The sequence below is a fragment of the Eleutherodactylus coqui genome, chromosome 3, assembly GCF_035609145.1.
Source record: "Eleutherodactylus coqui strain aEleCoq1 chromosome 3, aEleCoq1.hap1, whole genome shotgun sequence".
NCBI lineage: Eukaryota > Metazoa > Chordata > Amphibia > Anura > Eleutherodactylidae > Eleutherodactylus > Eleutherodactylus coqui.
The window spans coordinates 304543908-304571454 of record NC_089839.1 but is presented as its reverse complement, the minus strand read 5'-3'; the positions used below and the strand labels follow the sequence as shown (position 1 = coordinate 304571454).

The 27547-nt window shown below is 43.9% G+C and overlaps 1 protein-coding gene across 1 annotated transcript in view; it reads left to right on the top strand.

Moving 5' to 3' along the window:
* Positions 1–27547, top strand: part of ADGRL4 (adhesion G protein-coupled receptor L4) — a 160053-nt gene that overhangs the window by 394 nt on the left and 132112 nt on the right. Inside the window, exon 2 of the mRNA XM_066597834.1 lies at positions 2693–2833. Coding sequence (XP_066453931.1) covers positions 2693–2833 — 141 coding nt within the window. The remainder of the gene's footprint in view (positions 1–2692; positions 2834–27547) is intronic.

Here is a 27547-nt window from a genome sequence, read left to right as displayed (position 1 = left end):
GCCATCTCACCACGTCAGCCTTCAATGTAGTCCATGTTGCCGAGACGTCTTTCCAACTTTTTGAAAAGTTGGCAAGTTATTCACTATTCATGTTGTATGTACAACGTATTCTGGGTCCCGGTATGAAAACCACCAGATTTTTTCTGGTTTCCCAGATTTTTGGCATCAGATAATATGATATTATTATGTCATATACACATCATCTGTTTTACAAAGGCCGGGGGGCCAGAGGACCCCATGCTGGCAATGTTTGAGAAAAATATTGTCTATGCCTTTAGGCGAAACCCTGTTACGGGAAATAAGCTAAATGTTTTGTCGTTGGGGTTTGTGTCATTCCTTTACACGTTTTTCACATTTTATTTATCTATTGACTTAGTTTTTCATTTTTTTCATAAATTGACTGTTTTATGCTTTAGCAAATTGTTGTCCTATGTGTTTTCAATTTTCTACATTTACTTTTGATATATTCTATTTACAGTATATTAAAAACCTTTCTTAATATATTTCTTAATATTTTTTTTTCTTTAGTTTTTTTTATTAGATTTTTCTAATTTTATTTCGCTTTTGAATCAGTTTTTCTATTTTTTTTATTAATTTTTTTACAAAATCACTATAGGGGAAATTTACTACACCCGGTATTTCCTGCACGGGGCTTATACATGAATACGTGCACACAGCCCTCCATGCATTAGACACATCCCGACCCCTCCGTGCACCTTGACAGAAATATAGGCTTGGTCCTGACCAGACATACATCCCTGGTATAGTTTATGCCAGTTTCTGGCATAAATTATACATAAATCTGTTTGCCTGTTTGATTTATGTAAAGGTGGCAGGGCCGGCACAGAGGGCTGAAAAGTTACAACATTTTTGAGCAAACTTTTGGCCCTTGCGCCAAAGTTTATGATGTTTCTACGCCGGTTTTCTGGCTTAAAAGTTTAAATGTCCCCAATGTCTACCGTATGCTGTTATACCCGCACTGTTGTGTTTTATTAATACACAGTGCATTCATTTTTTTCTTAATATATTTTTATTAATATTTTTTATTTCATATATTTTTTACCATTTATTCAGCTATTGAATTAGTTTTTCTATTATATTTTTAAAAGATTTACTATATTTTTACATTTTAGCACATTGTTGTACGGCATAGTTTGTTATATTTGCACAATTATCAACACTTTTTTTATTTATTTTTATATAGTTTTTTTTTTACTTCATACTCTTTTATGCTATTTATGAACATAGTTAGTGTTTATCTGTTTGGCACCATATGTATTGAAATGCAATTGAAGTATTTAACGTAGAAATGGGCTTGTGCCACGGAAGCAAATTATCCCTTATCTAGAGGGGTGCTTGAACTGCATGTGTGACTGACACTCCATTCATTTCTGGATGCACTGATCCCCAATTCCAGGGATCATTGAGGGACCCAGTGGTCAGACCCCCCACTAATTAGCCAGCTATTCCCTATCTTGTGGATCTGTTTTGTCCCCTGATCTATTATATATAGTTATTAGGTCGGCCCTCAGCCATATTTTTTCTAATCTGAATAACTTTAATTTTGATGTCCTCTCTGGGTATTGTAGTCCGCCTATTCCGTTTATTACTTTAGTTGCCCGCCTTTGTTCCCGCTCAAGCTCTGATATGTCCTTCTTGAGCACCGGCGCCCAAAACTGTCCACTATATTCCATGAGTGGTCTGACCAGTGACTTGTACAGAGGAAGAACAATGTTCTTATGTTTCCCTAGACCTATTTTCATGCATCCAATGATCCCATTTGCCTTGGCAGCAGCTGTCTGACACTGGTTGCTTCATTTAAGCTTACAGTTAACTAACCCCCCCCCCCCCCCCCAAAGTCCTTCTCCATGTCAGTGTTTCCCAGTGGTTTCCCATTGAGTGTGTAATGGTGACATGTACTTCCTCTGCCCATGTGTAGAACCTTACATTTGTCAGTGTTACACCTCATTTGCCACTTTTCTGCCCCCAACTTATCTGGATCCTCTTGCAGCCACATTCCGTCCTCTCTTGTGTTACTTTACATAGTTTCGTATCATCTGCAAATATTGATATTTTACTGTGTCATCCTTCTGCCAGGTCATTAATAAATATATTAAAAAGAATAGGGCCCAATACTGCCCCCTGTGATACCCCACTAGTAACAGTGATGCCCCTAATACCGCCCCCTGTGATACCCCACTAGTAACAGTGACCCCTCCAATACTGCCCCCTGTTACCCCACTAGTAACAGTGACTCCTCCAATACTGCCCCTGTGGTACCCCACTAGTAACAGTGACATCTCTAATACTGCCCCATGTGGAACCCCACTATTAATGGTGACCCTCTAATACTGCCCCATGTGGTACCCCACTAGTAACAGTGAACCAATCAGAGTATGTACCATTTATAACCCCCCTCTGCATTCTATCACTGACCAGTAACTTACCCACTTACACACATTCTCGTCCGGACGAAGCATTTTATATACCAACCTTTTATATGACACAGTATCAAACACTTTGGAAAAGTCCAGATACACAAGATCCAATGACTCTCCCGGTCCAGTCTAGAGCTTACCTCCCTGTAGCAGGTGATCGGGTTGTATTGACAGAAGCGACCCCTCATAAGCATTTTATTAATCTCTTCTTTCTCGGCACATTTTATAATTTTACCTGTTTTTGTTCCTTACAGTGTACATATTTATTCTGCTGGCCCGCAGTCAGCAATGTCCGCTGAAGTGCCATGAAAATGCTGAGTGTAAGGAGGAGAAGGGGATTCGCGGGTGCTACTGCGCTGGGGGATATACTGGGGACGGAATTAACTTTTGCGAAGGTAAGAACATCTTTTCTTTTTACAAGAAAACTGTAGTTTGGGAACTGATAGACTGATGGGGTAGCACTATTACCAGGACTGTGCGTCACTAGACGTGTATCCATCTAGTAGACTGACGGATGAGCCAAAAGGTGGCTATGGTGTTCTTAAGAGATGATGGGTAAGCGGGGTGCGGTATATTTGTGCAGTAGCGGTTTGTTCGGCTCTTTTGTTTTATATTTGTAGTGAGAATTTGGAATACTAAAAAGGGTTTTCTAATGATTACAGCTTCCAGTTAAAGTTCCAGTTGGAGCCGTTTCATACCTTTCATGCCATGGTTGATAGTGACCGTGACATCTAAGTGGAGAGACAGAAGCAGTGGGCTATCTCTGTCACCTTATTGTACTCCCCGCTATGCAATCTCACAGTGCCAATAAGTTGCTATTAAAGCCAGGGGCCTAACAACGGCCATCCTAATAGGGTGCCTGTCAATGTTACACTGACAAGCTTAATACACTATTAGGCTTTGTTCAAACTAGCGTGGTTTTGCGCGCGCATATGTGCATGCAAAACAGCGCTGCACGAATGTTCAAAAAAAGGTTGTGAACAAAGCTGCGTGTCCATTGCTTTCAATGAAGCCACCGCTGCTGCTGGCAGCCCTATTGAAAGCAATGAGATGCCGGCACCCCTGCAGTGATTTTCAGGGAAAGGCTTTAACTATAAGCCCCTTCCCGAAAATCTTTCCTAGCTTGTGTAAAAAAAAAAAAAAAAAAATATATATATATATATATATATATATATATATATATATATATATAGAGAGAGAGAGAGAGAGAGAGAGAGAGAGAGAGAGAGAGAGAGAGAGAGAGAGAGAGAGAGAGAGAGACTCACCTCTCCACCACTATCAGGGCATGGTGCATCTAGTCGCTTGGCTCGCCCGCACAGTACTAAAGCCCTTTCAGTAGACAGGGATTTAAAATTCCCGCCTCCTGAAAGGGCTGCATCTAATTGGCTGAGGGCTGAACCAATCACAGGCAGCGCTCAGCCATTCATTGAATTCATATATACCAAATATTTGTCTGGTGATGCTGATTAGATTGATATAAATTATATATTCTGTGAGTTAGTAATTACCTGATGGCAAAGAACAAGGATATAGCCATTTTGTTTTCCTGATAGTAGGGGTTTAAAGGACCACTCTGATTGCCTGTAACACTCTGTTGGTCTCCTCTGTATATTGAAGCCACTTCCATGCAATGCACCGCCCTGTCTAATGCTTATCAAGCAGTATCTTGAAGTTGAGATTTTTGCTTTCACTTTCAAATAATCCCATAATGCATCAGCCTGGCATTAGCTAAGGCTAAACAATTTTTGCCTACAAGGCGGGCAGTTTATTATCATTAGCTTCTATATTCACCAAAATAAGCTATAAACTATAAGTATATAATCAGGAGGATGAGCTGTGATCTCCTCTATTATACCTGTGTGACTGGAGCTGTGTGATCATCATCATCATCAGTAACTGTGATAGGAGTGCCTTTGTCCTCCCCTAGGCAGTTTTAATGGTAGATCGTTGTAATGGCATCAGACATCATAATAACCTCAAGTAGATCTGAGTTGGTCAGAATTGAGATCACATGACCTTCTGAGGAGAAAGAGAGCAGGAGTTTCTGAGAGAAAGAAATAACTAACCAAGATAACACTAGCTGACATATATACTGGGGGGATAGCTACATAATGAATGAATTTAAAAAATCACGGGAGTGGCCCACTAAAAGGTAGCTGTATGGGGCTGCCCTTTTCAGGATGGCAACTCCATAGGGATGCCATAGGGTAACTTTGAGTATTTCAGTGGCCACGTGTTCCCTTTTTTTCGGTCTGTATCCTTTTTCTGATGTTGGTGCTGTCTGTTTATATTGGTCGCACTTTGGCCTTTAAAAATATATTAATAAAGTTTTTTTGTTTTTTTTTAAGTTCTTTGTGGTAGTTTGTTCTTAGGTGATATGGTATTTATTGTTCGGATGAATTTATTGTCCTGCAGTGATATGTTTAACACCAAAAACATATAAACAGTTTCAAAAGCATCCAAAAACGTAAACAGGAATTTTTCTTGAAAATTTTGGTAAATTTTTTCTTCTTTTAAAGTTTTTTTTATTCCACCCGTACAAAAATTATAGTTCTTTTCCTGCTCCTTTGCACTTGTTGACTTTCATTGCGCGGAGCGAGGGGCTGAACATTACTAAAACATGAGCTTTTGTTAGTAAATAAGACTAAGATCATAGAGCTTAAAGAACATTGCCTCCACGGGCCTTTGTTTCTTCCCTCTCTAGTGGTTTCTTACTCCACTGTCAGGCCCACTCGGGTTTTTTTTTTCTTCTTCGGAGAAAGAAATTCAGATAATTATAGCCATGAAAAAAAAATCTATTTCTGCTTCATGAAAGGAGAAGGAGAAGAAGGGAAATGCAATGCAGGGTGACACGGGGAATAGTAGACATGTCAGGTTAGCCCGGAGAGCGACAGTAGTGACAGAATCAGTGGTGATAACAGCAGTGATCAAAAAAGACGATTACACAATAGAATCTTCCAAACTCAAAGTAACAGAGAAAGGAGGGAATAAAAGGCAAACAAATAATTTGGGCTTTTTTCAAAGGAAAAGGAAGAAATGTCAGTCGGCTTCTTCTTGCCAGGGCAAGACCTTGTACATTGTACCGTACTTCAAAGACGCAAGTCCTGAATATCAAGAGCCTCCTTGAACCAGGCAGCCACCAGCACAGCTTTATCAATTAAAGGTTCACTCCATTCATAGAGCATAACTGACCAGTCATTTAGGTACCAGGCTCACCCCTGTAATTGTTGCATGGTGTGCCTGGTGACCCTGAGGAAAGTTTCTAGATTAACCCTTTCCCGCTGCAGCCCTTTTTTTCTCATTTTTTTCTTCCCCACTTTCAAAAAATTATAACTTTTTTAAATTTTTTATTGATATAGAACTTGAGGAATTTTTTATGGGACAAGTTGTATCTCTGCCTACTGTAGCTAGGAAAGCAACCATTAATATTTCCACAAAGCCTAGGCCAGCAGGGGCACTACTGGGGGTATGTGCTGGGTGCTAGAGGGGAACTTCAAAAAGTAACTATCTCAGGATGGCTTCATACGGGCATATGCCCCAAAACACACGTTAGCTGCAGTCGCCGGCCCTATTGAAAGCAATGGGAGAACTCTGCGATCCACTGCCATGGCTGTGACAGCTGCGGCAGGGGATTCCTACATCCTCGCGAGGAATCCCTCCAGCTGTGGCGGGGGTGAAGGAATTCCCCGCGAGAATGAAGGGTTTCCCGGCATGATGCAAGGCTGTTTTCGCACAAAAACGCCTCGCATTCAGGGGTTTCACATGGATTGCGAGGGCATTATCACGGCCCGATATCGCCCTCTCCAGTATGAAGAAGCCCTTAAAAGGCTATGTAGCATAATTAGCTCCTTTTTCTCATGTGCAGCGTAATGCACAATTATGCTGGTATCCCATAGACACCCATGGAGCTTTGGTACACAAATGCATACAAAAATAAACCATGCTTTTTTTTTCTGATGCACTCAGAAACGAAAAAGAAAATGCACCCATTGAAATCAATGAGTCCTATTCTCTGCATATTGCGTGCGCAAATTTTGTGCATGCAAATACACAAACAAATATGTCGTGGGAAGCCATCCTTAGGCAAGATAGTTAACTCCTTCTCGCTGCATTCCTTTTTGTCATTTTCATTTTTCCTCCCCACTTAAATCCCCGCCTGCTGAATGGGCTGCCTCTGATTGGCTGAGCACTGTGACCAATCAGAGGCAGCTCTCAGCTATTGAATGACAGCTGAGAGCTGCCTCTGATTGGTCACACTGCTCAGACAATCAGAGGCAGCACTCACCCATTCATAAATTCATGAAGTATTACTCCAGCACTGCATGGCAGTATTACAGAGTGGAGTCTACACCATGACAAATTGTTGCACTTCTGAAGACTAAAAGAGTCCAATGCGCTGCCTGATGGGGGTCTCTAATAAAATGGTCCTTCAGTGTGCCAAACTGCTGCAAAGTAACTAGAAGAAGAGGACTTTTTTACTTGTTTTTAATTTACGGTGGCCATAAACAATAAACTTTATTTCCCACGTTCTCACCTTGAGGAGGCTCCATCATGTCCACTAAACACCTATACAAAATGCATGAGTCCAAACTAAAAATTAAGTCATTATTCATAGTGAAAAGGGCACAAAATAAAGTCCTGAACTGGTTCCATTTTGCAATAAAGGTATATCACGGAGATTATTAAACGCCACCTACACGGACACTAAAGAACAATAGATGACCCTATGAATACACAGAGCAGGGTAATAAATGAGAAGCGATAACAATGTGACAGCGACACCAAATGATAATATAATAAGTCTAGGTACAAGCCCCAGTTGGCACATACATATACAAGTGACTGCGCCAAAGCTGAGGCCAGGTCCTGCGAAGAGATCACAGGAGTCCTCGGTGTAAATATATTAAAATATATATCAACCTCTGGCTTTCACAATAACGCTAAGCATTCTGATTAGCCGCTGATGGGGTGACGCCAGTGCCTCATATAACAATATGCTTCCCTCGTGGGGTGGAACTTTCCATTGGGGACCTGATGTCACCAGCTCATATTGGAGATGGATGAGCTCATATAATCTCACACTTAGACACTTGGAGCCAGAAATGACTACTGAACTCAGCAGTCAGAGACCTGATCCCTGATATTACGCTTAACACTTAATGTGTTGTGGAAGAACAAATAAACAAATAATGGAGAATTATCTCATATAAATAAATATAGACAATAGATTGATAGATAGATAAATAGATAGATATGAGATAGATAGATAGATAGATAGATAGATAGATAGATAGATAGATATGAGATAGATAGATAGATAGATAGATAGAAGATAGATATGAGATACACAGATAGATAGACAGATGATAGATAGATATGAGATAGATCGATAGATAGATAGATCGATAGATAGATAGGAGATAGATAGATAGATAGATAGAAGATAGATAGATATGAGATAGACAGATAGATAGACAGATAAGAATAAGGAAATAGTGACTGGCAGCATTCAGCAATGTAGAAAAATACAAGATTTATTTCCCCATTACAAAAATTACGGCAACGTTTCGGTCGTAATAGACCTTCCTCAAGCCATTGGCTTGAGGAAGGTCTATTACGACCGAAACGTTGCCGTAATTTTTGTAATGGGGAAATAAATCTTGTATTTTTCTACATTGCTGAATGCTGCCAGTCACTATTTCCTTATTCCTGACTGCACCCTTGGAGCCTCTCTGGTTTAGGCTTCCTGACTGGCTTTTGCACACTGTTTTGCCTGGCTCTATGTGAGGATATATGCTGTGCTGCTGGGAACCTCTTTTTTCTACTCAGAGATAGATAGACAGATGACAGATAGATAGATATGAGATAGATAGATAGATAGATAGATAGATAGATATGAGATGGGTAGATAGATAGATACGAGGTTGATTGATAGATGGATAGATAGATAGATAGATAGATAGATAGATAGATATGAGATGGATCGATAGATAGAAAGATAGACAGACAGATGATAGATAGATATATAGATAGATAGATAGATAGATATGAGATAGATCGATAGATAGATATGAGATAGATAGATAGATAGATAGATATGAGATGGGTAGATAGATAGATAGATAGATAGATAGATAGATAGATATGAGATGGGTAGATAGATAGATACGAGGTTGATTGATAGATGGATAGATATGAGATAGATCGATAGATATGAGATGGGTAGATAGATAGATAGATAGATATGAGATGGGTAGATAGATAGATAGATAGATATGAGATGGGTAGATAGATAGATACGAGGTTGATTGATAGATGGATAGATATGAGATAGATCGATAAATAGATAGATATCTTCTCAGTAATGGAAGTCATAGGTTTCCATCTGAGGTTTCCATCAAGAAATACACTTAAAGGGGTTGTCCCGTGCCGAAACGGTTTTTTTTTTTTTCAACAGTCCCCCCGTTCGGCGCGAGACAACCCCGATGCAGGGGTTAAACAAGAACACCGGACAGTGCTTACCTGAATCCCCGCGCTCCGGTGACTTCTTACTTACCGGTTGAAGATGGCCGCCGGGATCTTCTCCCTCGGTGGACCGCAGGGCTTCTGTGCGGTCCATTGCCGATTCCAGCCTCCTGATTGGCTGGAATCGACACGTGACGGGGCGGAGCTACAAGGAGTCGCTCTCCGGCACGAGCGGCCCCATTGAGAAAAGAAGAAGACCCGGACTGCGCAAGCGCGTCTAATCTGGCGATTAGACGCTGAAAATTAGACGGCACCATGGAGACGAGGACGCTAGCAACGGAACAGGTAAGTGAAAAATTTCTGATAACTTCTGTATGGCTCATAATTAATGCACAATGTACATTACAAAGTGCATTAATATGGCCATACAGAAGTGTATAGACCCACTTTGTTTCGCGGGACAACCCCTTTAAAGCAGAAAAAAGATGTTTAGCCTTTAGAACTGCATGGCTATATTTTTTTCAAAATTTTATGGCCGCATTACTTCAGCACTGTATGGCAGTAGCATTTAGTCAGTACTAGAGATGAGCGAGCATGCTCTTCCGAGCTTGATGCTCGTTTGAGTATTAGGGTACTCGAGATGCTCGTTACTCAAGACGAACACCACGCGGTGCTCGAGTCAATTGCATTTCCTTCCCCGCATGTTTAGCGCCATTTTCTAGCCAATAAACATGCGGGGAAGGCATTACCACTTCCTGCTGTGACGTGCCAGCCCTCTGCCCGCCAACAACAGTGAGCGGCTGGGCCAATCAGGTGACTGCCGAGTACTTAAAGTGGTCCTGCCCGCGGCTAGCCTCAGACGCATGCTGGCAGAGGTTAGGGAAAGTGCTGATGCTTATACAGGGAAAGTGTTAGAGTAGGATCCTGTCTTCAAGAACCCCAACGGTCCTTCTTAGGGCTACTCCTCATCGAGTGCATTACAGCTGTGGCTGGCTGGGAGCAGTAGTGCACCAATTTTTTTGTTAAAACATCTATCCTCTGCAGAGCATTACAGCTATAGCATTCTCAGTCTGTAGTGCATTAGGCAGAGTTTAGGGACAGAGCTGCTGAGATAGGGAAAGTTTTACAGTCGGGATCCTCTCTACAAGAACCCCAACGGTCCTTCTTAGGGCTACTCCTCACGGTGTGCATTAAAGTTGTGGCTGGCTGGGAGCAGTCGTGCACCCTTCTTTTTTTAACGCATCTAGCCCTGTGCAGAGCCTTTCAGTTATACCGTTCTCAGTCTACAGTGCATTAGACAGAGGTCTCACCGTGAAACAGTTCTCTACTGCTCCCAGATCTACAAGTCTCTGTGAGCAGTAAATTACCCCTAGGTATCAGCGCAGGACAGTGGTTTAATTTTTTTCAAGTCACAGCATAGAGCCTCCGCTATCTTCAAGTCTCTGTTCGCGGTGAATTAGCCACAGTGGTCAGCGCTGTACAGTGGGGTAATCTATTTGGGCCCTGCTCTAACCTTAATCAGCCACGATGAGGAGTAGGGGTAAGGGTCGAGGACGTGGACGCGGACGGGGGCGTTCAAGTGAGGGTGTGGGCAAAGGCCGAGGTCCTGGGTGGGGTGAAATTACAGCTGGCTGCTGAGGGATTAGGAGAGAGGCAAGTTTCTGGGCTCGCCAGCTTCATATCACAATTTATGGGTTCACGTGGTAGACCTTTATTACAAACAGAGCAGTGCGAGCAGGTCCTGTCGTGGATGGCAGAAAACGCATCCAGCAATGTATCGACCACTCATTCTTCTATGCAGTCCACTACTCCCGGCCTAGGGACTGCAACTCTGAATCCTCTGGCTGCTGCCCCTCCTTTCTCCCAGCCTCCTCACTCAATGAAAATGACATATTCTGAGCAGGCAGACTCCCAGGAACTGTTTTCGGGCCCCTGCGATAAGTGGGAAAAAATTGTTCCTCTGTCACCTGCGGAGTTTGTCGGGACCGATGCCCAACCTTTGGAAAGTTCCCAGAGTCCGGGTGATGAGGCTGGGGACTTCCGGCAACTATCTTAAGAGCTTTTTGTGGATGAGGATGATGAGACACAGTTGTCTGTCAGTGAGGTAGTAGTGAGGGCAGTAAGTTCAAGGGAGGAGCGCACAGAGGATTCGGAGGAAGAGCTGCCGGACGATGAGGTGACTGTCACCACCTGGCTTGCTAAGCCTACTGAGCACAGAGCTTCAGAGGGGGAGGCAAGTACAGCAGCAGCACAGGTTGGAAGAGGCAGTGGGGTGGCCAGGGGGAGAGGCAGGGCCAGAGTGAAGAATCTCTCAACTGTTTCCCAAAGCACCCCCATGCGGCAAGCCTCCGTGCAGAGGGCTAGGTGTTCAATAGTGTGGATGTTTTTCAGTGACACCGCGGACGACCGACGAACAGTGGTATGCAACCTGTGTCGCACCAAGATCAGCCAGGGAGCCACCACTACCAGCCTCACCACCACCAGCATGCGCAGGCATATGATGGCCAAGCACCCCACAAGGTGGGACGAAGGCTGTTCTTCGCCTCCGGGTCACACCACTGCCTCTTCCCCTGTGCCCCAACCTGCCACTCAGATCCAATACCCCTCTCAGGACACATACATGAGCGCCTCCTGGCCTGCACCCACACCCTCACCTCCACTGTCCTCCACCCCATCCAGCAATGTCTCTCAGCGCAGTGTTCAGCTGTCACTAACACAAGCGTTGGAGGGAAAGCGCAAATACGCCGCCACGCACCCGCACGCTCAAGCTTTAAACGTGCACATTGCCAAATTAATCAGCCTGGAGATGCTGCCGTACTGGCTTGTGGAAATGGAGGCTTTCAAATAAAAGATGGCAGTGGTCCCGCGCTACTCGGTGCCCAGTCGCCACTATTTTTCCCGGTGTACCATCCCCGCCCTACACCAGCACGTCTCTCTCAACATTAATCGTGCCCTCACCAACGCGGTTACTGGGAAGGTCCACTTAACCATGGACACGTGGACAAATACTGGCGGGCAGGGCCACTATATCTCCCAGACGGCACATTGGGTGAATTTGGTGGAGGCTGGGACCGAGTCAGAGCCTGGGATTGCTCACATCCTACCCACACCCAGAATAGCGGGTCCTACCTCAGTGCTGGTATCCTCTAAACCCTCCCTCTCCTCCTACTCCTACGCAACCTCTACCTCTCAATTAAGAAGTGTGAGTAGCACGTCGCCAGCAGTCGGTATCGCGCGGCAGCACAGCAGTGGGCAAGTGTCAGCAGGCCGTGCTGAAACTAATCAGCTTAGGTGACAAGAGGTACACGGACCCCGAACCGTTGCAAGGTCTGACAGAGCAGACCGACCTGTGGCTTTCGCCGCTGAGCCTCCAACCGGGCATGGTCGTGTGTGACAACGGCCGTAACCTGGTGGCGGCTCTGCAGCTCGGCAGTCTCACACACGTGCTATGCCAGCCCACATCTTCAATCTGATGGTTCAGCGGTTTCTGAAAAACTGCCCCCACTTTTCTCACCTGCTCAGCAAGGTGTGCCGCGTCAGTGCACATTTCCGCAAGTCCACCACGGACGCTGCCACCCTGAGGACCCTGCAACAGCGATTTAATCTGCCAGAGCACCGACCGCTGTGCGATGTGCCCACATGGTGGAATTCTACGCTGCACATGTTGGCCAGGCTCTATGAGCAGTGTAGAGCAATAATGGAATACCAACTTTAACATGGGCGGCATAGTGGTAGTCAGCCTCCCCAATTCTTTACAGAGGAGTGGGCCTGGATGGCAGATATCTGCCAGGTCCTCGGAAACTTTGAGCAGTCGACCCAGATGGTGAGCGGAAATGCTGCAATCATTAGTGTTACCATCCCTCTGCTATGCCTACTGAGAAGTTCGCTGCAAAGCATAAAGGCCGACGCTTTGCGGTTGGAACAGGAGACGGGGCATGAAAGTATGTCGCTTGATAACCAGACCACCCTCATGTCTATATCTCAGCGCGTTTTGGAGGAGGAGGAGGGGAGGAGCAGGAGGAGGAGGGGGAATAGAAAGCTGGGCACACAGCAGAGGGTACCCATGCTGCTTGTCTCTCATCTGTTCAGCGTGTATGGGCTGTGGAGGAGGAGGAGGAGGATCCTGAAAGTCATCTTCCTAGTGGGGACAGCCATGTCTTGCGTACTGGTACCCTGGAACACATGACTGACTTCATGTTAGGCTGCCTTTCTCATGACCCTCGCGTTAGATGCATTCTGGCCAACACGGATTACAGGGTGTACACCCTTCTCGACCCACGGTATAAGGAGAACTTTTTCACTCTCATTCCCGAAGAGGAAAGGGGTACGAGAGTGATGCAATACCACAGGGCCCTGGTGGACAAATTGATGGTAAACTTCCCATTTGACAGCGGTAGTGGCAGAAGGTGCAGTTCCGAGGGCCAAGTAGCAGGGGAGGGGTGGAGATCAGGCAGCATGTCCAGCGCAGGCAGGGTAACACTCTCCAAGGCCTTTGCCAGCTTTATGTCTCCCCAGCAAGACTGTGTCACCACTCCCCAGTCAAGGCTGAGTCGGAGGGAGCACTGTAAAAAGATGGTGAGGGAGTACGTAGCCAATCGTACCACCATCCTCCGTGATGCCTCTGCTCCATACAACTATTGGGTGCCAAAGCTGGACACGTGGCACAAACTTGCGCTGTACACCCTGGAGGTGCTGGCTTGCCCTGCCGCTAGCGCCTTGTCAGAGAGGGTGTTTAGTGCAGCTGGGGGAATCATCACGGATAAGCGTACCCGCCTGTCAACTGCCAGTGCCGACAGGCTTACACTCATAAAGATGAACAAAGCCTGGATTTCCCCAGACTTCTCTTCTTCACCGGCGGAGAACAGCGGAACCTAAATATTATTTTCGCTGCCATCGGAGAAAAAAGCATTCTCATCACGCTAAACTGCCAATTTTTCTGCGGCCCAAAAGGCTCCGCTTACAATTTTTTTTACAATTTTTCAAAGTTTCAAAAGTATAAATACTTTAACAGAAACCAATTTTTTCACAGGGCTGCCTCCAGGCTCTGTTACAAATTAAGCAACAGCGAGCTGTATCTTTAAAAAATATTTATGGGTTTCACCTGCCCTCTAGGTTGAGCAATTTTTCAGTGGTTCACTTGTACTCTTGGTGCACTAATTTTTCTGGCCTTCGCCTACACTCATGGTACAACAATGTTTCAGGGGTTCGCCTATACTCTTGCTACAGAAATGTTACTGGGGTCTGCCTAAACTTCTGCTACAGAAATGTTACTGGGGTCTGCCTATATCTTTGCTACAGAAATGTTACTGGGGTCTGCCTATACTTTTACTGCAGAAATGTTACTGGAGTTTGCCTATACTTCTGCTACAGAAATGTTACAGGGGTCTGTCTATACTGTTACTACAGAAATGTTACAGGGGTCTGCCTATACTGCTGCTACAGAAATGTTACAGGGGTCTAGCTATACCTTTGCTACAGGAATGTTACTGGGGTCTGCCCATACTTCTGCTACAGAAATGTTACTGGGGTCTGCGTATACTTCTGCTACAGAAATGTTACTGGGGTCTGCCTATACTTCTGCTACAGAAATGTTACTGGGGTCCGCCTATACCTTTGCTACAGAAATGTTACTGGGGTCTGCCTATACGTCTGCTACAGAAATGTTACTGGAGTCTGCCTATACTTCTTCTACAGAAATGTTACTGGGGTCCGCCTATACTTCTGCTACTGAAATGTTACTGGGGTCCGCCTATACCTTTGCTACAGAAATGGTACATGGGTCTGCCTATACTTCTACTACAGATATGTTAATGGGGTCCGCCTATACCTTTACTACTGAAATGTTACTGGGGTCTGCCTATACTTTTACTACAGAAATGTTACTGGGGTCCGCCTATACTTTTGCTACAGAAATGTTACTGGGGTCCGCCTATACTTGTGCTACAGAAATGTTACTGGGGTCTGCCTATACTTCTGCTACAGAAATGTTACTGGGGTCTGTTTATACCTTTGCTACAGGAATGTTACAGGGGTCTGTCTATACTATGGGTGCACTAAGTCTTCCCATCGTGGTGTTTTACCTATCTGGCACAAATACATTGACTGGCTAGGGCAGAAATGTGGGCCGAGGCCAAGATCGTTGGCGGGGTGAAACTCTCACATGGTTGAGCACTCTGATTTCTTCCTGTGTAATACCATCTTTTTGCACTGACAGCACTCAAAGACTTCCTCCTGCAGTGTTGAGCTATCTGTGTGGGGACACATGGATTTCCCATTGCTATGTAACTCAGGGCACCTTGGGTCATACAAGTGGAGGCTGGGACCGAGCCTGACCCTGGGCCCGCTCACGTGCTTCCCAAACAGAGTATTGCTGCATTGTGGAGATGTGTAGAAGTGCTGGGCTGGCACCTTTGTCCCCTTTATGCCCACGTTTGCAGCTTCTGACAATTTTGCGAGGAGGTGGCACAGGATTGGAATGATGATCGAACGTCAATTTATCATCAATTCTCAACAGCATTGTGGGCTATCGCCCACACTTTCAAGGAGGGTTGCTGCCTGGCCCTGCCAACCCTCCTCATCCAGTACGCACTTATAAATAGACATGAGGGTGGTGTGGCTATGAGGCCAGCGTGTGGCATGAGGGCAGCTGAACGCTGTGCAGGGACACTTTGGTGTGCGCTGTGGACACTGGGTCGTGCGGGGGGTTGGACAGCATGTAACCCAGGAGAAGAGGCAGCGGTGTCACACACAGGCAGTGATTGTCCTTGGTTGCAGGTAGTGTGGTGCTTAGCTAAGGTATGCCTTGCTAATGAGGGTTTGTCCTAAGTAAAAATTGCTGGGGAGGTGGGGGTGACGCCAGACTCTTGCCCCAATTTTTGCTTAATAGTGGGACCTGGGAGCCTGAGATGCAGCCCTGCATGCTGCCCCTGCCCTTCCCTATCCGTTTCTGTGGTGTTTCCATGACTTTCGGATGTTTTCCAGAGTTTCACAAGTATGACCTATGCAGAGCATCGGTCCCATATAGAAATACTCGAGTCGCCCATTGACTTCAATGGGGTTCGTTACTCGAAACGAGCTCTCGAGCATCGCGAAAAGTTCGACTCGAGCAACGAGCACCCGAGAATTTTGGTGCTCGCTCATCTCTAGTCAGTACTGTATGGTAGTACTACTTCACCACACTTTGCCAGTATTTTGTCTATGGTGTATGGCATTATTTCTTCAGTATTGTCAGGCAGTATTTCTTCAGCTCTGTATGGCTGTGGTATTTAGTCAGTGCTGTATAGCATTGTTACTTCAGTACTATATAATAGAACTCCTACAGCCTTATATGACTTAATTTTTCAGCAGTTTATCGCAGTATTACTTCAACATTGTATGCCTGTATTTCTTTAGCATTGTTTGACACTCTTTTTTCAGCACTCTATGGCAGCAGTATTTACTCAGCGCTGTATGGGAGTATTTATTTCACAGTATTTGGCAGTGTTATGTCAGCACTGTATGGTAGCTTATTTAATCAGTGCTGTATGGCAGTATTACTTCAGCACTGTATAGTAGTAAAACTTCAGCAATGAATGCAGTATTTACTCAGCTTTATACAGCACTAACATTTCTGCACTGAATGCCAGTATTTTTTCAACACTGTAAGTCAGTATTACTTACTGTATGGCAGCATTAATAGTATTGTATTTCAGTATTACTCCAGCTCTGTATGACATTTCTCTAGCACTGTATGGCGGTATTACTTTAGCACTGTATGACATTTCCCCAGCACTATATAGCAGTATAAGGGTGCCTACCCACTTGCGTTGCCGATTTTCGCGCGTGAAAAACGCGGCGTTTTCGCGCGTGAAAAACGCGGCGTTTTCGCGCGTTTTTGCACGTTTTCCGCGGCGTTTTTTGCAGCCCTCCATTGACAATCATGGGTGCATTAAGAGAAAAATAAGGAGACAAATGCAACTGACAGTTCCTATGTGAAAAAACCCCACGAAACGGAAAAAAAACCACAGATGGACAAGAACACATTCTATACTAATTGCTCTTGAGAAAAAACGCAAAACATCACAGGAAAAAAAATCGCAAGTGGGTAGGCACCCTTACTCCAGCACTGTAGGGCATTTCTCCAGCTCTGTATGGCACATATTATTTCAGCATTGTATGACATTTCTTCAGCATTGCATAGCAGTATTACTTCAGCTCTATATGACATTTTTCCAGCATTGTAAGGCAGTATTACTCCAGCTGTGTGGCATTTCTTCAGCTCTGTATGGCAGTATTACCTTAGCACTGTATAACACTTCCCCAGCACTATATAGCAGCATTACTTCGGCACTGTATGACATTTCTCCAGCTCTGTATGGCAGTATTATTTCAGCACTGTATGACATTTCCCCAGCACTATATGGCAGTAATACTTCAGCTCTGTATTACATTTCTCCAGCACTATATGGCAGTATTACTTTAGCACTGTATGGCATTTTCCCAGCACTATATAGCAGTATTATGTCAGTGCTGTATGACATTTCTCCAGCATTGTATGGCAGTATTACTCCAGCACTGTAGGGCATTTCTCTAGCTCTGTATAGCAATATTACTCCAGCACTGTAGGACATTTCTCTAGCTCTGTATAGCAGTATTACTCCAGCTCTGTATGACATTTCTCTAGCACTGTATAGCAGTATTACTCCAGCACTGTATGACATGCCCCCAGCACTATATGGCAGTATTACTTCAGCACTGTAGGACATTTCTCTAGCTCTGTATAGCAGTATTACTCCAGCTCTGTATGACATTTCTCTAGCACTGTATGGCAGTATTACTCCAGCACTGTATGACATGTCCCCAGCACTATATGGCAGTATTACTCCAGCACTGTATGACATTTCTCCAGCTCTGCATGGCATTTGTCCAGCACTATATAGCAGTATTACGTTATCACTGTATGACATTGTTATTGCAATCATTTTTCCTGAGTTGTTCCTTATTTTGGCCAAGGGAAAATTGAATTGGCTGTGGTGCAAGAAGCCGTGACCGCTTTCATCATCGCCGTTACTTATCAGTTTCCTATTGTTCCCATTATAGTCTAAGTAAAAAGAAATCATCAGTAGTCAAGGGAAAAAAATACAGCAGTGAATGCCATGTGCTGGCAGACCCACCCGGGGCGGCGATCTCAGGAAACATGACGGAACTATAATAAAATGTATCTACATATAATGGGGCCGGGCGCTGCTCTAGAGATGGAACAACCTGAGATATCCCTAGAGCAGGACTGACGGGGCGCCTCTGTCTACTTCCTCCCATGGACTCTTCTATAAGCATATATACATTTATAGCCCAGCAAATCCCCTATTCTAGGTTCAGTGCCTCCATGTAACACACGGGTGACTCGCTGTATGTGGCGGCGTCTCTCTAACATACAGGCGGCACCAACTTCTCCTTTCACTAGAAGTTGGATGAATATTTGTGAATAGAATGAAAATTCTTTTTTGAGTTTGTGTTCATCTCATCAGCAGCCACATGGTGTTAATGTCTCTCTCAGGGCTTCGACAGACAAGCGTGTAATATAATGCCCTCGCTCCTGCGCAATTTTTGACGCAGGGATCGAGTGTATTTAGCATTAGTGCCTATGCAAAGACAGAGTGTGTCAGTGCAGGCACCGCTCGTTCACACGGTGGGGGGAATCACCCTGCCCTGATATAAAAGGCAAATTTGCCAAATGAGGTGCCAGTGATCACGGGAGCATTTAGCGCATACTTGCGTGGGCAGATGTGCGTTTGTTTGTGCTCCTCTCCAAGACCTCTATGAGGCTCTTTGGTGTGCAAATACGTACAAAATAGGGCACGTAGACCGCATGCAGGACGTTGCGGTGTACAGCTGCAATCACAACTATTCAACCGCCTCTGCAAATTAGGTTTATTTGCAGAATGTACAAAGTTTCAGCTGTTTACAAACAAACAAGAACAATATAAGTAACTCAACGCAACTGATGGAACAACAGTTATTCCTCAAGGACAGACTGACATTTTGGCTGGCTGCTCACAGGCTGGTCTGATCCCGCAGTGGAATCTGACCCTGTGCCCAGCCGGCATCCACGTGTACTTGCCTTTCTGAAAACTTCTCTGTACTGCGGATGGTCCGCACAGCGAGTCGTCGGACATGTGCAGTATAGAATTTTTTTTAAAACCTCTGCCAGGCGAAGACGCGGAATCCGCGACCTTTCCGCAGATCGGATGGTTCCATAGTCTTCAATGGAAGCTGTCAAAGCAGAATCTGGGCAAAAATAGAACATGCTGTGATTTTTTCCTCTGCAAGCGGAAAATTGCGGTTGATTTCCGCTCGTTTGCAGTATTTGCGGAATGAACAATGCTTTTTAGAACACGCATCAGCGTAATTTACTGTCATTTTTGCGCCTCCAAGGCATGTTTACTTGCGCACGGCAAAAAAAATGCACCGATTGAAATGCCTAATCAGGTAATGACTTCCATATGTGTTCTTCTTCCTGCGCAGTTATGCAGGGTTTCACGCATCTCCTGGCGTATTACGTGTACATTTGAACATCCCCATTGATTGCTATGGGGACTTTGGGTGTGTAATTGCAGAGAATAAATATGCGCATTTGAACAAACCCGTTGAGATGAGTGGGTTCTATTCTCTTCATATTGCATGTGCAGATACATGCGCAGATACACCTGTGTGAAAGGACGTAACGATTTTTTTCTGGACTTTCATCTCCATATTCCAAAAGCTATAACTTTTCTATTTTTCCGTTGACGTGGCCATATGAGGCCATATGAGGGCTTTTTTATTTTTGCGCGGCGAGCTGTAGTTTTTATTGTTACCATTTTTAGGTACATATAATGTATCATATGACTTTTATTAACTTTTTTGGAGGGCAGGAAGAAAAAACTTCAATTCAGGCATTTTGTTTCTTATTAAACATATTTAGCACCGCTGCGTCTGTAAGGCGGATTCACACGAGCGTATGCGTATTTGCACAAACATTTGCGCTGCTTTTTTACCTATCAGGCATTGCACATTTGCAAGCGCAACAGCATCTTTGGGCTTCTTTACACGAGCGTATATCAGCCGGCGTTTTCACGGCCCGCCCATATATACGCTTTCATCTAAGCAGTCCCCCCTGCCCTCCCTCTCACCGGCTCTCTGCTTCTCTCCTTTCCTCCTTTCCTCCGAGCGGTTTGCAATGGGAGTGGGTGGGACGGGGCGGAACTAAGCTCTCGCCTCCTCCCCGCCCCTTGTCCCTACCCCCCCCCCCCCCCTCTGCAAAAAAATTGCACAATTTTTTTTTTATTGCTCCCCGCGTGAACATTTTTGAACGGTTTTCAGTACATTGTATGGTAAATTAAATGGCGCTCTTAGGGCCTAAACACGTGGACGTATTTCTCTCCCATTATACGGCCGCCTAAGGGAACAAAACCAAACCAATGATTTCAGTGGCTTCATTTTTTACTATCAGGATTCTCGCCCGTTAACGAGAAGAGATAGTAGAGATAGTACCCGCCCTGCAGTGAACACTACGTGCGCGAAAGATGGGGCGGCACCGGTCTTCTCCCTGTTTTTTCCTGATCTATGGTGCGGTGTTTGAGCGGCCAAAGAGAAAAAAAAAACCTCATCCATGCGCTACTATGCTCCGTACTGGCAAGCGTAGTGGCGCATATGGCCGCCTGAAACCGCCCTCAAACAACACAACTCGTCCTGCAAGCGCCCCTGCGGCCGGAGGTCAGACGGCGCCGATCTTCTCACATGCATATTGGGAAACAGAATGATATGTCAATTCTTGGTGGGAAATCCTTGTGGACAACGCATGCAGATTTGCCCCGTAGTGACTGGAGCGAACGCCATGTGTGGGTCCGCAGGAACGTTCATGCCGGAACATGAAAGCTCCGCCCTTAATTTTATGTCAGTAAACCCCGACATGGATCTAACAGTTTAACCCCTTAGTGACGCGGCTTATTTTAGACCTAAGAACGTGACAATTTTTGGAGGATTTTCATCTCCAACCTTCAAAAGTCATAACTTTTTTATGTTTTTGTCACTATAGCCATACGCGCAACGTACTGTAGTTTTTTATTGGTTCTACTTTGGGATACTTATGGCTTTTTGGGGTATGGATTTTTTTTGTAGGGCAGGGGAAAAAACACTTCAATTCTGCCATTGTTTTTTTTTTAAGCTTTTTCACAACGTTAATCATACAACATAAATTGTATCAGTGGGTTGGTGCAATTACGACTGCTTACATTATATATGATATATATAATTTTTTTTTATGCTTTTCCACTTTTGTCCAATAAAAATTACAATTTCATCGCTGCATAAAAAGTCAAATAATTTTTTCCATTGACGGGGCTCTGTGACAGCTTGTTTTTTACATGACAAGCTACAGTTTTTATTGATTCCACTTTGGGATACATATGGATTTTTTTTATAAGGGAAATGAGCATTAAATGCATTGTGACTCGGTTTTTTAGCCTTTTTTTTTTACAGTGTTTGCCTTGCAGGGTAAAAAGTGTGTTCCATTAATTGTATTGGTTGCTACGGATCTGACAATACCAAATATGTGGGGGGTTTTTACTTTATATTTTAAACAAACAGGAGAAATTGCCTAAAAAGATTTTTTTTTTACTATTTTTTATTTTTTTATAACCATTTTATTTATTTTCAGATTTTTTTATGTCCCTGTAGGGAACTTGAACCTTTGAATCTGTAATCGTTATGATAATACAATTATTATGGCTAATAACAGTGATCATAGGCCATGGCAGACCCGGACTCTATTGCCTAACGTCTAATTTCCATGACTACCCATCTGTCCTTCACGACTACATAACAGAGGTCCGATGACGTCACAGAGGGAGCACCTCCCCTCTGCAAACCCTTTACATGCCACGATCAATATTGATCACAGCATATAAGAGATTAATAGCGGGAATCTCATGTATCTTCGCTGTCAGTCACTTCACTGACCCCCACAACTGCTGTTCCAGTGCTGCCGGGTCTCCCGCTGCACTCTTCTTCCTGCTCCACCGATGACGTCCCGTCACAAGGACATGTGACCGCTGCCACCCGTTACCAACGGGACGTAACCCAGAATAAACTGCTACTTGGCGGCAGTCGTCACATACAAAATGTATCATTTGAAAGAAAATGCCCCCCTCCCCATGTGGGGCTCCGATGATAATAATCTGGCACTGAGCCCAACTCTGTGAAAACTGTTTTCTTTGCCACATAAGCAGGTTTTTTCGTGTTAACTGCGACTGAACATTCTGCAGAACAAATCTGGAAAGTTGTAAACAAATTAGCCGTCTTCTGCGTCTACGAAGAGATATATGTTCTGTACTTAATTTGTATCTCCGGATCCGATGTGAACTTAATGCTCATTCTGAGTCCAAACGGAATAATTAGACAACAAGAATGTTCCATAATGTGACAAGAGCGCGAAGAGAAACATATCTCCCCGTACAAACCCCCTCGTGTTCAGTCACTGCACAGATGAGCGCTGCGCCTGCAGGAAATTGGCTTTTTGGCTTTTTTTTTTCATTTTTTTCACATTTTGGACTCCATTAGAGCTTAATAACGAGAATATTCTGCAAGTTTCACTTCATTCAATTAGAGCACAGAAAACAAATCTAAAACATATATTAGCCATTAGAGTAACCGTCACATATCTATCTCATATCTATCTATTTATCTCATATCTATCTCCTATCTATCTCTCTATCTATCTATCTCATATCTATCTATCTATCTATCTCATATCTATCTATCACATATCTATCTCATATCTATCTATCTATCTATCTATCTATCTATCTCATATCTATCTATCTCATATCTATCTATCTATCTATCTCATATCTATCTATCTATCTATCTCATATCTATCTATCTATCTCATATCTATCTATCTATCTCTCATATCTATCTATCTCTCATATCTATCTATCTCTCTCTCATATCTATCTATCTATCTATCTCTCATATCTATCTCTCTATCTCATATCTATCTATCTATCTATCTATCTATCTTATATCTATCTATCTATCTATCTATCTTATATCTATCTATCTAATATCTATCTATCTATCTAATATCTCATATCTATCTCATATCTATCTATCTATCTATCTATCTCATATCTATCTAATATCTATCTATCTAATATCTCATATCTATCGATCTATCTCCTATCTATCTATCTATCTCATATCTATCTATCTATCTATCTATCTATCTATCTATCTATCTATCTAGCTATCTATCTCATATCTATCTATCTATCTATCTCTCATATCTATCTATCTCTCATATCTATCTATCTCTCATATCTATCTATCTCTCTCTCATATCTATCTATCTATCTCTCATATCTATCTGTCTATCTCATATCTATCTATCTCATATCTATCTCATATCTATCTATCTATCTATCTATCTATCTATCTATCTATCTATCTATCTATCTATCTTATATCTATCTATCTAATATCTATCTATCTATCTATCTAATATCTCATATCTATCTCATATCTATCTATCTATCTATCTATCTATCTCATATCTATCTAATATCTATCTATCTAATATCTCATATCTATCTATCTATCTATCTATCTATCTATCTCATATCTATCGATCTATCTCCTATCTATCTATCTATCTCTCTATCTATCTATCTCATATCTATCTATCTATCTATCTATCTATCTAATATCTATCTAGTTATCTATCCGTCTGTCTATATATTGTTTTTGAATATCTTAGGGTGTGTTCACACATCGTTGATTTGCTGCAATTTTGATAGATACGAAGACAAATTGTTGCAGTAAGTCAGTAGAATAGATGGGGCAGAATTATAGTATAGAGGCCATTGGGATGAAAAGAGGTGTGAAATGTTAAGGAGGTGCTGCCAGCAGATGAAATGCTCCTCTTTAGTCGGTGTAAGAGGAAATGCATGTCACAAGCAACAAAAACTGGTGACCCGGCACAACCTTCAGAGACGAGAATCCAATCTAAACCCTCCTATATTTCAATAATCAGCCCTAGGCCACTATTCAGCTTAGCTGGAATAGATACTACAAACATCAAGTCATAAAGGGGGGTAAATAGGGAGGGTGAAAGGAAGCAAAAAGCAAAGGGAAAGGGATAAACGAAAAACCACATTGGTGAATAGTAATAATACTACTACTAATAATGATGATACATGTAGTGAGAACAGAAGAAGTATGTAGATGGGACAAATGTGACTTTGATTCTGATAACAGGGGGCAGAAACTTATCTTATCCCATTGGGAAGCTGTTGTTCTCTTACCTTAATACAACAAAACCCAATGTAAAGTAACTCAAGTCTTAAGGCCCGTTTACACTCAAAGATGATCGCTCAAAATTGCTTCAAAAGATAAGGATAATGACAGTTTTGGGCAATCATTTTGCATAAAGCACTAATGGGCACTAATGTCCATTAGTACTTTATCAGCTTAATTCGCATGCAAATGAGCCCCAGAGAGCTGTTGCAGAACTCAGCAGGAGGTCTGAGCTCTGCAATTAGCTCCATTGTTCTGGCATGGGCTGCTAAGAGAAAACAATGTAATCTCTAGCTCCCGTGGAGATAGCCTGCTGGCCATGAGGTGCACAGGTAATACAATGTTATCTCCTGCTCCCGCTGTGGGGTCTGAACGATGGTTTTTAAACTCCACTAAAAATCATTGCTTAAACTAAAAGTGCACACTGGTAGCATTTACACACAACGATATTGCTCAAAAGCCATCGTTTTAAAGAATTTGGAGCAATAATCATTGCGTGTAAAAGGGGCCTTAATAAACCACCATGACAGCGGCACACGTTGGACACATTATATCACCATGTGCTAAAAGTCAAACTTAAGAGGAAAGGCCCATTTACACGCAACATATATTGCTAAAAATCCTTACAAACAAGCGAAAGGAGCAATAATCGTTACGTGTAAGCGCAAAGCCATCGTGCACTATTGGTGCACTTGTCGTTTATCGCTGAGTTTCAGCCTGCATAAAAATAGTCAGTTTGTTCGCCTGTCGTTAGGTTTAAATGGCATCCATTCAGTCATTCAGCCATTCACATGGCTTGATAGGAGGGGTGATTGTTTGCCAACACAATGACTCATGCCCCAGTAGACAATGTCTTAATCTTCACACTAATTAAAAACCTCCCACCCACAGATTCTTTGCATAAACAATAAACTTTATTTGTATAGCGCCAACATATCCCGCAGCGCTTACATAGACAGGGGGGAATACAGAAAGACAAAAGTACAAACATTACAGAACCACGGTTACATAGTAATCAGTTGATGGAAACAGTAGGGGTGCGGGTCCGGCTCCAACGAGCTTACATACTACAAGTAATGGGGGGATACAGAAGGTAAAGGGCTGGAGATGTGCACGGTATGGCGAGGTGGAGATGTGCACGGTATGGCGGGGTGGAGATGTTCATGGTATGGCGGGGTGGAGATGTGCATGGTATGGCGGGGTGGAGATGTTCATGGTATGGCGGGGTGGAGATGTGCATGGTATGGCGGGGTGGACATGTGCATGGTATGGCGGGGTGGAGAGTGAGGGATGCTATACACAGACAATGGTCAGACATTTAGCCATGTGACGGCAGAAACAGTATGACTGCAGGAGCGGTTTATGATGGCTAGCAGGGATTGCAGTCAGTAGGTCAGGGAGCATGTTATCAGGCAGAGTACAGAGGGGTTTGTTTAGGGAATTCGGTATGCCTCCCTGAAGAGGTGCGTTTTTAGAGCACGCCTGAAGTTCTGCGAGTCCTGGATTGCTCGGGTAGCCTTTGGTAGTGCGTTCCAGAGGACCGGTGCTGCTCTGGAGAAGTCTTGGAGGCAGGAATGAGAAGTTCGAATTAAAGGGGCGCTCAGTCTGGTTTCGTTAGCAGAGCGGAGAGCCCGGGCTGGGTGGTGGATTGAGATGAGGGAGGCGATATAGGGGGGCGCTGCGCTGTGGAGGGCTTTGTGGATGAAGGTGGCGAGTTTAAATTGAATTCTGTATTTAACGGGCAGCCAGTGCAGTGACCGGCACAGGACAGAGGCGTCCGAGTAGCGGCTGGACAGGAAGATGAGCCTGGCTGCCGCATTCAGGATGGATTGGAGAGGGTAGAGTCTGGTGCAGGGGAGGCCGATCAGCAGCGAGTTGCAATAATCGAGCCGAGGGTGGATGAGGGCAACAGTAAGCGTTTTTAACGTCCACAGTGAGAAAAGGGCGGATTCTTGCGATGTTCTTGAGGTGCAGCTGACATGTTCGGGCCAGAGATTGGATGTAGGGTGTAAAGGAGAGATCAGAATCGAATATGACCCCAAGGAAGCAAGCATGCTGTCCGGCAGTTATGGTGGCGCCACACACAACAATACTGACTGTATAACAAAGCGTATCTGGGAAGGTATTTCCTAGAATTCAGGATAAGCTCAGGAGGGGTAAATGGCACCTGGGTGGGTCGAAAACCTCATTTGGTCCACTAATTTCTGAAATGCGTTTTGCGTGTGGGTTGTGCTTGATGAGCCGCACCAAATTCCCGAGGTTTTGCAGAATTTATCTGGGCACTTTCTATTTTTATATACTATTTTTTCACATGGGAGAATAGATTCCGCCATTGGGGATACAGTATATTTGTAATGTTATCCTATATAACGTAATTCTAAGAGCGGTTGTACCAGAATTTCAGGTTCTCCCCCATCCACCTGCTTAGGTATTTCCATCAGCCCCATTGAAAAAAATGGAGCGCTGACTGTGAATGTGCGGCCAGCACTCTATTCACTGTGATGTCACTGCGGGGGAAGAAGTGACCCCACAGCGACAGTCAGACATGGGAGTCCCGTTCTTGAGATCGGAGGGGTGAGACCCCAACCAATCAGCGCGTTCTCCCCCATTCTATGGATATCCTGGGGATAGGGGAGAACTAGTAATTGTGCTAAAACCCCTTTAAATATGTATTTTATATACACTTCTTTTTAATTCCCTCTTCAGGCATCATGATGAGAGACCCCCCGAGAGAGACGAATTAATGTCCTTCCATGTACTACAAGTGATCCAGTTTTGCAGCCTACAATGTAAATGACACCGCTGCTGCGGAGGAGGATTTCATGTTGTTTGTGGAGTTTTCCAGCTAATATTATGATGCGGCCGCCGCACTGAGGCGAATCTCCGGGAATAGAAAGTTCTGACAAGTTACTGAGAAGTGTTTGAATCTGGGAGAGATTTCTCCGTAGCGTCTGGCATTGTTAGTGGAAAGTTTTCCCTGAGGATGAGAATAGACACTAAACTTAGAAAACACGGTAACAGGCCGCTACCATCAGCCGGGTATTTGATGCCACTTGCATGCTCTGCCTCTCTCGCTGACAGCGGCGCGCTGCGCTTGAAGTTCTCTCTCTCAGTAGTCGCTGCACTTTCTGAGCTCTCCAGTATCTCAATCTATGGAAGTAATTAATATATCAGAACTCCACAGGAACATTCACTGATCTCCTAGATCTTAGTACTGCCTACAGCAGCAGTCTCCAATCTGTGGCACTCTGGGTGCTGGGGAACTACAAGTCCCATCACGGCCTAACAGACTGTAGGGAAAATACAGCAAATTCAGGGTAATAGTAGTG